Below are 12,276 nucleotides of genomic sequence, written 5' to 3'. Positions count from 1 at the left end.
TGCTGTCTCTTCTCCAAATTTTTAGATATCCCAAGAGCTCTCAAATTTGAATGATAAAAAGGGTGCCATAAGGTATCGCTTTAGTAATTAACTAGTTCTTTAATAAGGCCTCAATTACTTTGTTTCATGATAAGGAAAAAAAAAAAAAATGTTCCAAGACACAGTTATATTCGACATCTGGGAACCTCCTAACAGCTGGCTACCTAATGAATATGCATCTGCTTAAGAGGCTGTAGACCATTAATAAACCAATAGATGTAAAGCAGAAACAATCTTTGTCAGCTTCAAATGAGATTGGATGCAATGTGCTGTGAAGTGTCACTGTCACATTGAATTGAGTTTGGGAGGTTAACAATCCACTGTTAGCTACTCATGTCTTTGTAGCTCTGTACTCGTGCTAACACTCTCCCCAGACTGGTGGCCACACTCCTTATGTACTACTTCTTTCTCCTGAGTGCCTGATTTGAGGCTTACAATGTCTATGCTTCAAAAATGTCTTCCATTGTGTTCTACTAAACCACATACTTGCCAAGACTCTTAAAGCAAAGGAGTCTTGGGCTTTCCCTGTGGCTCAGTGGTGAAGAATCCACCTGCCAGTACAGGAGACACAGGTTTGATCCCTGGAAGATCCACAAGGTCCAGGAAGATCTCACATGCCCAACTAAGCCCCTGCCCCACAACTACTGAGCCTGTTCCCTAAAGCCCGGGAACCATGACTACTGAGCCTACGTGCCAGCAACTACTGAAGCCCGCATGCCCGTGTTCTGCAACAAGAAACAACTAGAGAGTAGCCCCTGCTCACTACAACTAGACAAAGGCCCACACAGCAACAAAGACCCAGCGCAGCCAAAAGCAAATAAAATTAAACAACAACGACAAAAGGAAAGGCAGGGAAAGCCTTTGCTTTTCCAGATGGGAAAGGCAGGAAATATCAGGCTCAAGTTGATACAAAATGGACTTGAAGTGAATTAGAGACTATTTAGAATGGAAATGCTATGTGTCTGCAGGTAACTTGGAAACTGCTGGATCCCTCAAAGGCATCCCTCACTCCCCATGCAGGTTGGAGTCAGGTATTGATAACCAATCTAAATGAGGCCCTCAAGTAAGTGGTGCACCCATCTAATAGTTGTGTGATCAGGACCACACTTCCCTAGTTTATTGATGAGATTTCTTGAGGGATATATGCATGAAAAACTTGTTTGAGATTATATCCTAGATGAGGGGATATTAGACCTAAGAGAACTTGCATTTTCACAACTAAATGTCTACCCATCACTTTGTTTTCACTGAAGTACTTGCTTACATATATATTTGGGAGAATATTAAGGGCAATTGGGAAAATTGGAAATTCTCATAAATTCAATTCAACTATCTTCTCTATTTTATTTGGCTTATCTTTTTAAACTGTGGTAAAAAAATATATAATATATTTTATGTGTATAATGTGGTTAACTTATGTGTATAAATGTGGTAAAATAACATCAAATTTGCCATTTTCATCATTTTAAAGTGTACAGTTCTATGGCCTAGGTACATTCACATTATCATGCAGCCATCATCACCATCCATCTCTGGAACTTTTCCATCTTCCCCAACTGAAACTGTGTATTCTTTAAACTCTAACTTCCCACTTGCTCCTCACCTCAGCCCCTGGAAACCACCATTCTACTTTTTGTCTGAATTTGACTACTCTAGAGACCTGATACGGAGAAGGCAATGGCGACCCACTCCAGTACTCTTGCCTGGAAAATCTCATGGATGGAGGAGCCTGGTAGGCTGCAGTCCATGGGGTTGCAAAGAGTCGGACACGACTGAGCGACTTCCCTTTCACTTTTCACTTTCATGCATTGGAGAAGAAAACGGCAGCCCACTCCAGTGTTCTTGCCTGGAGAATCCCAGGGACGGGGGAGCCTGGTGGGCTATCGTCTATGGGGTCGCATGGAGTTGGACACAACTGGGGTGACTTAGCAGCAGCAGCAGCAGAGACCTGATATAAATGGATTCATATAGTATGTGTCCTTTTGTGTCTGACTTATTTCACTTAGCATGTCTTAAAGTTCATCCAAAGTTTAAAGTATGTCAGAATTTCATTCCTTTCAAGGCTGAACAGTATTCTACTTTGTGTACGTACTTTCGGTTGTTGTTGTTGTAAAAGTATGTATACACAATATAATATTAGTCAGCCTTAAGAGGAATGAAATTCTGCCTGTTAAACGTACACTGTTTCTACTTACTGGTTGTTGGGAATAATGCTGCTATGAACATGGGTGCACAAATATCTGTTCAAGCTCCTGCTTTCAATTCTTTTAGTATATACTCAGACGTGAAATTATTGGATCATGCAATAATTCTGTGTTTAATTTTTAGGAAGTGTCATTTGGCTTATTTTGGATTTGGGTTCATCTTACCTTGATATGGGGCCCTTGATTGGGTTCCATTTTCCCCCCTTGGTCTTTTCAAGAAGAAAGCGCTTAGACTTTATTCTGTTTGTTTTGATTTTTTTCTCATTTCATGGCTGGAAAATAAGTGAAAATGCATACCATGGGAATACGTTTAAAAATGGGAATTAAGACCCACCCATTCCCTATGCCAGGAAAAATGTTTTACTACAAATGAGGTATTCGGTCACAAATTGAGAATTTTGGTTGTCTTTGAGAGAACCCATAGTATCAAATACAAAGGAAAAATTCTGTAATCTCTCAGTTGTGCAAGCAACTCCTTTGTTAAATAAAACATTACCTTGAATTCTTACACAGAAATTATTACATTATTTGTAGGAATGTAAGATCCATTTCCCCAAAAAACTATATAAAAATCGACACCACATCTACCACCCCCTTTAATATGCTCACATTACAGATGCAAAGTCAAATACCAAAAACTTCAAATGATGGACTCAGTGATAAAGGAAAGTGGTTTAGAAGGGAAGAACAGGTTGTATTGCTCATGTAACTATGATAATATTCTATGTCACAAACTAGTAGGAAATCATATATTTGGATATGCAATAATAATCTCTAACTCTGAATGGGAAGGGAGACATTTATTTGAAGGAATTCTAATGCCATACTATCAAGTGGATGTAATTATATTTGTAGCATTTTCCATACAAAAACTACAAAAACAATTTTTGTTTTTAAAGAAAAATTTTCCTAAGAAATTATCATGCATCTCGTATGTACAACTGCATATCTTAAACACTAACAAATAGCTTAAACTCAGAACATGTAAGTAGTATTATTCATTCACCCCTCGTAACATATATGTGAAGCAACCTCTTATTATTCTTTTTTCCCCCTTTACCACACCATGTTCCAAAACTGTTTGGTGGCAGATAATAGGTTCAGTGGGTTTCAGTTAGGAGCAATCTGCCAAGGCAGAGAAAACTATTTTTATTGTTATATGGCAAGTATGGGCCCCATGCTGAGGATTTTCTATGGGCTTCCCAGGTGCATTCTCAGGAATCAGCCATCAGTGTGGTTGATCAAATTCTTCAGTAATTCTAAGTCATTATTTAAAGTCCTATTTTAGCTTTCAAAATTACATATTTTTATACTTTAAAAGGAATTTTCAAAATTTGTTATTGGATGGGCAAAAACATCAAAAACTTTGAAAAGATGAGACTGTATAACTCTTTGTAGCTAAAAAGAACAATAAAACATACAAGATCTGCTCAGGAAATACACAGGATTAACATAGCTCTGAACCTACTAACATCTTTTCCATTCCCTCTGCCACCATTCTCATTTGATTTCAGAAAGACTTTCACAAACACCTTGTAACAGCTTCCTAACTGGTTTCCATGTTTCTAATCTTCCCTTCATTTCAGAAATCTTATGCATCTTTCTCCACTCATAACATTCCCAACTGAATCAAGTCTAGATATTCAAGGCCATCTAACTACAGGCTACCTCTCCAGAGTTTATCCACTGGCTCTGCTCACATGCACCAACCAAGGGAGACCACCCCCCAGTGCAGGCACACTCAGCGTCTGTTCTCCAGTCACTGAACTGGGATCCTGGAGGCCTTCACCTGGACTCATGGCATGTCTGTTGAAATACCCATACTTCTCTGTGAAGACTGAGGAACATAGGGGAAGTGATCACTCTCTCTTTCCTTGGATAATGATATCAATAATAACAGAGTAGGCACTTACAACTGATAGTTTCCTCTCTGGGTGAAAAATAATAATAATATTATAATCAAGGTTCTATTAACCTTTATGATCATCTATGTGCCAGGCATTATGCTAAAAAGTTTTTGGGCATTCTCCCATTGAATTTATGATGTCCTGTCAGTTGAAATTATTATACAATGAAGTTACAGCTTGTGTTGGGTTTGATTGTAGAAGCAGGAATATGACAGATATTGGGTAGTGTCAGAATTGCCCTTGAAAATCCCTTAAGTTGTCATGGATTTGCGTATACAAGCCTACACAACTATATATGCATAAACATATAGAGTTACGTATAGCACGTAATAAAATATATGTAAAGTGGAGTGTAATTATATGGACCTGAGTCTTTAAACACTAGGACACATTCAAAGAGTCAGGTGGAAACTGAACCCAGCCAAGGAAACAGCAGACTTGGGCCTCTCACCATCTCTTGCAGGCCAAACATGCTCAAAGACGAAAGGGTCAGAGAAGAGCCTACACTCTTTATCAAGTGCTACTGAAATAACACACAAATCCACAGTGTAGGCCTCATTTTCCAGATTAGGAGCAAACAGGGGCTCAGTAGAGTTGAAGAAAATGGCCCATGGTCCTGGCAGCTCTCCTAACTCCCAAGCCTGCGCTGTTACCCAGGTTGCTGGAGGTGTGGCATGTGGCCCCTTAGAGCTGCACTTGAAGTTGCTTCCCACATGCTGCCTTGACTTGTGCTTGATCCGCTGTCTTTCCTCCACAACAGCAGATGTGTTGAACATTCGGGCCCTGCTGACTCACTGCCCAGGGCACTAAGGACACAGCCCTGAGGAAATGTCACAGCTAGGCTGCCAGACTCACGCCCATCTGGGTGTTGGTTGTTATACAGATTGGTTCTTCCTTCTCTGTGCAGCATACTTTTTTTTTTTCCAGAAAACAAAGGACTCTTCTGCCCATCATATTTCAGTTATACTAGGCTAGCTTCCTTTTCCAGAAGGAGAAACTGAGGTCCTATAACTTTCTTGATAGAGCTAGGAAAAAAACTGAGACTAAATATTTCCAGAGAATATACAAGTTGATTCTCAAATTGTTAGCACCACTAACACCAGATGAGATCTTTAAAAAAAAAACACAAACCAGAAACCTATGATGTGGGAGGAGAACCACTGACATTGACAGAGCTGAGAATATAGACTTCTCAGTGATGCAGGTCAGTGGGTGACTGGGGAAACGAGGTCCTGTGGCACACAGCACGGCAATCAGTGGCAGAGCTAGAAGGCGCCTGAGAAGCCTAGCACACACAGTGCTACACCCTGCACAGTCTACAGTTTCCAAATGGAAGAGGAAAACATCTCACGGAGCTCAGGATATAATCTGTGGCATGATTACACGTGTCAAGAGAGCCAGGAAAACCAATTAAAGGAAAGTCTACAAAATATATTGTTTTTTTTTAAATTATTTATTTATTCTTAGTTGCACTGGGTTTCCATGGCTGTGCAGGCTTTCTCTAGTTGCAGTGAGTGGGGGCTGCTCTTCACTGAGGTGCATGGCCTTCTCTTGCTGTGGAGCACAGGCTCCAGGCACACAGGCTTCAGCAGTTGTGGCTCACGGGATTTAGATGCCCTGTGGTATGTGGGATCTTCCCAGATCAGGGATGGAACCTGTGTCTGCTGCATTGGCAGGCAGATTCTTATCCACTGTTGTTGTTGTTCAGCTGCTCAGTTGTGTCTGACTCTTTGCAACCCCATGGACTGCAGCATGCCAGGATTCCCTGTCCTTCTCCATCTCCTGGAGCTTGCTCAAACTCATGTCCATTAAGTCAGTGATGCCATCCAATCATCTCATCCTCTGTCATCCCCTTCTCCTCCTGCCTTCAATCTTTCTCAGCATCAGGGTCTTTTCTAGAGTTGGCTCTTCACATCAGGTGGCCAAAGTACTGGAGCTTCGGCAACAGTCATTCCAATGAATAGTCAGGGTTGATTTCCTTTAGGATTGACTGGTTTGATCTCCTTCCAGTCCAAGGGACTCTCAAGGATTTTGTCCAGTGCCACAGTTCAAAAGCATCAATTCCTTGGCAGTCAGCCTTCTTTATGGTCCAACTGTCATATCCATACATGACTACTGGAAAAACCATAGCTTTGACTAAATGGACCTTTGTCAGCAAAGTAATGTCTCTGCTCTTTAATATACTGTCTAGGTTGGTCATAGCTTTCTTTCCAAGGAACAAGCATCTTTTAATTGCACGGCTGCACTCATTATCTGCAGTGATTCTGGAGCCCAAGAAAAAAAAGTCTGTCGCTGTTTCCATTTTTTCCCCATCTGCCATGAAGTGATAGAACCAGATGCCATGATCTTAGTTTTTTCAATGTTAATTTTTTTAAATTTTATTTTATTTTTAAACTTTACATAATTGTATTAGTTTTGCCAAATATCAAAATGAATCCACCACAGGTATACATGTGTTCCCCATCCTGAACCCTCCTCCCTCCTCCCTCCCCATACCATCCCTCTGGGTCGTCCCAGTGCACTAGCCCCAAGCATCGAACCTGGACTGGCATCTCGTTTCGTACATGATATTTTACATGTTTCAATGCCATTCTCCCAAATCTTCCCACCCTCTCCCTCTCCCAGAGTCCATAAGACTGTTCTATACATCAGTGTCTCTTTTGCTGTCTCGCATACAGGGTTATTGTTACCATCTTTCTAAATTCCGTATATATGCGTTAGTATACTGTATTGGTGTTTTTCCTTCTGGCTTACTTCACTCTGCATAATAGGCTCCAGTTTCATCCACCTCATTAGAACTCATTCAAATGTATTCTTTTTAATGGCTGAGTAATACTCCATTGTGTATATGTACCACTGCTTTCTTATCCATTCATCTGCTGATGGACATCTAGGTTGCTTCCATGTCCTGGCTATTATAAACAGTGCTGCGATGAACATTGGGGTACACGTGTCTCTTTCCCTTCTGGTTTCCTCAGTGTGAATGTCCAGCAGTGGGATTGCTGGATCATAAGGCAGTTCTATTTCCAGTTTTTTAAGGAATCTCCACACTGTTCTCCATAGTGGCTGTACTAGTTTGCATTCCCACCAACAGTGTAAGAGGGTTCCCTTTTCTCCACAGCCTCTCCAGCATTTATTATTTGTAGACTTTTGGATCGCAGCCATTCTGACTGGTGTGAAATGGTACCTCATAGTGGTTTTGATTTGCATTTCTCTGATAATGAGTGATGTTGAGCATCTTTTCATGTGTTTGTTAGCCATCTGTATGTCTTCTTTGGAGAAATGTCTATTTAGTTCTTTGGCCCATTTTTTGATTGGGTCATTTATTTTTCTGGAGTTGAGCTGTAGGAGTTGCTTGTTAATTTTAAACCAGGTTTTAACTCTCCTCTTTCACTTTCATCAAGAGGCTCTTTAGTTCCTCTTTGCTTTCTGTCAAAAGGATGATGTCATCTGCGTATCTGAGGTTATTGATATTTCTCCCAGAAACCTTGATTCCAGCTTGTGCTTCATCCAGTCCAGAATTTCACATGATGTACTCTGCATATAAGTAAAATAAACAGGGTGAAAATATGCAGCCTTGATGTAATTCTGAACTCCTTTCCCAATTTTGAACCAGTCTATTGTTCCATGTCCGGTTCTAACTGTTGCTTCTTGACCTGCATATAGGTTTCACAGGAGGCAGGTAAGGTGGTCTTGCTGGGAGCGAGCTCCGCCCGTGGCAAAGGTCATGAGGAAGGAGGCTTGGCATACGCAAAGGCGGGATCGAGCCTCAGGAGTCCCCCTGGAAATTCTCGAGCATCTACCCCCAAAACCAGAGTCTGCCTACTTTCTGCTTTGTGCTTTCACCTACACCTCTGACTTTACGGGGGGCTGTCCCCCACTACCTCTCTCTGAAAAAGAGTTAGCTTACAGCTCCAGTTAATAATTCCTGGGTGTGACAGTGTTTCAACCTACAAACTCCTTTGGAAATCCTCTAGCCTGCCTGAATAGGTTTTTCTGGCCACATGTGATTGCTCAGAGCCTCCCAACTGGGAGAGGCATGAGATGTTCTAAACTGTCTAAATACAGATTCCTTTGAGCAGTTAAAAGATTGACTAGAAATTGTATTGGTGAAGGGTTTTTCACTTGTTGGGCCAATGTTTGCTGCTAAGTCTCCATATCCCTTACCTACTGTGTCCTTGGCAGTGTATTGATTGATATAATGGGTGTATAGAAATGTAAGTAGTAGCCTCAATGTTTGTAACCTTGGACCCTTGAGTTAATTCTTTTCTTGATTGAGCCCACCTCACCTTTGCCCTACAGGAATGCAACTTTATCCAATGCTTTTTAGAGGCTGGCGCCTGACTTTAGAATAATCACCTTTAGAGAAAAATAAGTTTCTTAAAATGTTAACAGGCCTCCTGGCCAGAAGATGATGTAAATCAACTAAACTTTTGCATATGATAAGTTTGAAAGCCTGGCTTCGATTAGGATCAGGAACTGCGGTCCTTGCATGACTCTACCCCTTCCCCCATTATCCTCTATGCATAACTTAAGGCATAAAAACTACTTTGGAAAATAAAGTGCGGGCCTCGTTCACCGAAACTTGGTCTCCCCATGTCGTTCTTTCACCTTCTGGCTGAATTTTTCCTCTGAGGCGGGAAGCTCGTCAAGCCTACTAATTTTGCCTGGGCTTCTAAGATCTGACTGAGGAGGCCTTAGTGTCTCCTCTCCTTCGGGAGAACAGGAGGACGCCTGTGGCCTTGACGTAAATTCCTTGCTTTGGAATTTTATTCAGCCTCTTTTCTTCACTGAATTTTCCTACTGAGCTATCCTTATTTCAGCCTCTTTTCTCCACTGAACTTCCTCACTGAGCTATCCTTATTTCAGCTGCTTTTCTCCACTGAATTTCCTCACTGAGCTATCCTCATTCTATTACTTTTTATATCTTTGATGAATATTTAAATAAATAGGTTGCCGATGCCGTCTCTCCTTTGAATACCCTGGATCAGCCGGGGCTGGACCCCGGCATGGTCTGGTATTGCCATCTCTTGAAGAATTTTCAAGTTTGTTGTGATCCACACAGTCAAAGGCTTTAGGATAGTCAATGAAGCAGATGTTTTTCTGGAATTCTCTTGCTTTTTCTATGATCCAACAGATGTTGGCAATTTGATCTCTGGTTCCTCTGCCTTTTCTAAATCCAGCTGGAACATCTCGACATTCTCGGTTTACATACTGTTGAATCCTCGCTTGGAGAATTTTGAGCATTACTTTGCTAGCATGTGAAATGAGTGCAATTGTGTGGCAGTTTGAGCATTCCTTGGGATTACCCTTCTTTAGGATTGGAATGAAAACTGACCTTTTCCAGTCCTGTGGCCACTGCTGAGTTTTCAAAATTTGCTGATATATTAAGTGCAGCACTGTAACAGCATTATCTTTTAGGATTTGAAATAGCTCAACTGGAATTCCATCACCTCCATTAGCTTTGTTCATAGTGATGCTTCCTAAGGCCCACTTGATTTCGCACTCCAAGATGTCTGGCTCCAGGTGAGTGATCACACCATCGTGGTTATCTAGGTCTTTAAGATCTTTTTTGTATAGTTCTTCTGTACATTCTTGCCACCTCTTTTCAATATATTCTGCTTCTGTTAGGTCCATACCATTTTTGTCCTTTATTGTTCCCATCTTTGCATGAAATGTTCCCTTGGTATCTCTAATTTTCTTGAGGAGATCTCTAGTCTTTCCCATTCTATTGTTTTCCTCTATTTCTTTGCATTGTTCACTGAGGAAGGCTTTCTTATCTCTTCTTGCTATTATTTGGATCTCTGCATTCAGATGGGTATATCTTTCCTTTTCTCCTTTGCCTCTTGCTTGTCTTTTCTCAGCTATTTGTAAGGCCTCCTTAGCTTACCCATTTTGCCTTTTTTGCATTTCTTTTTTTTAGGGATGGTTTTGATCACTGCCTCCTGTACAATGTTATGAAATTCCATCCACAGTTCTTCAGGCACTCTGTACCACCAGGGAAGCCCTCAAAGTTAATTTTTAAATAGCTTAAGGCAATACTTTCCAACACGTGGTGCTTTGGATTTTCTGTTTGGGTTGGTTTGGTGATTTTCGGTAGCATGTGAAAATTCTTTCTTCTTTGGGGGGAAGGGACATTTTAAAAGGCTTTTCCCCCCAGCTTTATTGAGGTAATAAAAGGTAACAGAGGTTTATTGAGGTATAATTGACAAAACTGTATGATATTTAACACGTTCATTGTAACAATTTAATTGATACACGTTTACATTGTGAAAGGATTCTCCCACTTACTTCATTAACACATCCATCACCTCATATACATTTTTTTATGAGATCATTTAAGTTTTACTATCTAAGCAGCTGTATATTGTCACCCTGCTTATTTAACTTATATGCAGAGTTAGCAGCAGCAGCAGCAGCAGAGTACATCATGAGAAACGCTGGGCTGGAAGAAGCACAAGCTGCAATCAAGATTGCTGGGAGAAATGTCAATAACCTCAGATATGGAGATGACACCACCCTTATGGCAGAAAGTGAAGAGGAACTAAAAAGCCTCTTGATGAAAGTGAAAGAGAAGAGTGAAAAAGTTGGCTTAAAGCTCAACATTCAGAAAACTAAGATCATGGCATCTGGTCCCGTCACTTCATGGGAAATAGATGGGGAAACAGTGGAAACAGTGTCAGACTTTATTTTTTGGGGCTCCAAAATCACTGCAGATGGTGATTGCAGCCATGAAATTTAAAGATGCTTACTCCTTGGAAGGAAAATTAGGACCATCCTAGATAGCATATTCAAAAGCAGAGACATTACTTTGCCAACAAAGGTCTGTCTATTCAAAGCTATGGTTTTTCCAGTGGTCACATATGGATGTGAGAGTTGGACTGTGAAGAAAGCTGAGTGCCGAAGAATTGATGCTTTTGAACCGTGGTGTTGGAGAAGACTCTTGAGAGTCCCTTGGACTGCAAGGAGATCCAACCAGTCCATTCTGAAGGAGATCAGCCCTGGGATTTCTTTGGAAGGAATGATGCTGAAGCTGAAACTCCAGTACTTTGGCCACCTCATGTGAAGAGTTGACTCATTGGAAAAGACTCTGATGCTGGGAGGGATTGGGGGCAGGAGGAGAAGGGGATGACAGAGGATGAGATGGCTGGATGGCATCACCGACTCGATGGACGTGAGTCTGAGTGAACTTTGGGAGTTGGTGATGGACAGGGAGGCCTGGCATGCTGCAATTCATGGGGTCACAAAGAGTCGGACATGACTGAGCCACTGAACTGAACTGAACTGAGCTGAACTTCAGTTATACGATACAATGTTATAAACTGCAGTCACCATGTTTTACATCAGATCCTCAGAACTTACTCATCTTATAGGCAAAAGTTTGTACTCTTTTACCAATCTTTCCCTATTTCCCTTACCTCTCAGCCACTTTTCTACTTTTTGTTTGTATGAGTTTGACTTTTTTTTATCCCACTACAAGTGATAACGTGCAGTGTTTGTCTTCCTCTGTCTGACTTATTTCACTTAGCATAATGCCCTAGCACTCCATCCATGCTTTCACAAATGGCAAGATTTCCATCTTTCTTACCCCTGAATAATATTCTGTTGTACATACATTTCATAGCATTGTCCACTCATTCATTGATAGACATTTAGGTTGTCTCCATATCCTGGCTATTGTAAATGATATTGCAGTGTACTTGGGAGTGCAGATATCTCTTTTATATCCTGTTTTCATTTCCTTTGGATATAAACCAGAAGTAAAATTCTGTACAGTAGTTCTATTCTTAATTTTCTGAGGAACCTCCATACTCTTGTCCATAGTGGCTATACCAATTTACATTTCCACCAATGGTGCACGAAGTTTCCCCTTCTTCCATATCCTCGACAATACTTGTTGTCTCATGTCTTTTTGGTAATAACCATTCTCATAGGTGTGAGGTGGTATCTCACTGTGGTTTTGAAAAGTTTAATAATTACATGCTTTTTTTTTCTTTTTTAAATTTCTCACTATTTATGGCAAGCAAAGTTGACTTTACATTTATGATAGTGATATAAAAGACCTTTTTTAATTTAAGTGAAAATGAGAAAATTTAAATACAACTATTCCTAAAATAAAAATACCA

At 40.7% G+C, this 12,276-nt stretch overlaps 1 protein-coding gene across 1 annotated transcript in view; it reads right to left on the bottom strand.

Annotated features, from left to right (window-relative positions):
* Positions 1-639: 639 nt before the first annotated feature.
* The window catches only part of LSM11 (LSM11, U7 small nuclear RNA associated), a 40,729-nt gene continuing 29,092 nt past the window's right edge, over positions 640-12,276 (bottom strand). Inside the window, exon 5 of the mRNA XM_061424203.1 lies at positions 640-2,515. Coding sequence (XP_061280187.1) covers positions 2,479-2,515 — 37 coding nt within the window. The 3' untranslated portion in view covers positions 640-2,478. The remainder of the gene's footprint in view (positions 2,516-12,276) is intronic.

The sequence above is a fragment of the Bos javanicus genome, chromosome 7 (assembly GCF_032452875.1).
Source record: "Bos javanicus breed banteng chromosome 7, ARS-OSU_banteng_1.0, whole genome shotgun sequence".
In the NCBI taxonomy this organism is placed as follows: domain Eukaryota; kingdom Metazoa; phylum Chordata; class Mammalia; order Artiodactyla; family Bovidae; genus Bos; species Bos javanicus.
Note: the sequence above shows the minus strand (reverse complement) of the source record. Positions and strands in the feature narration are given on the sequence as shown.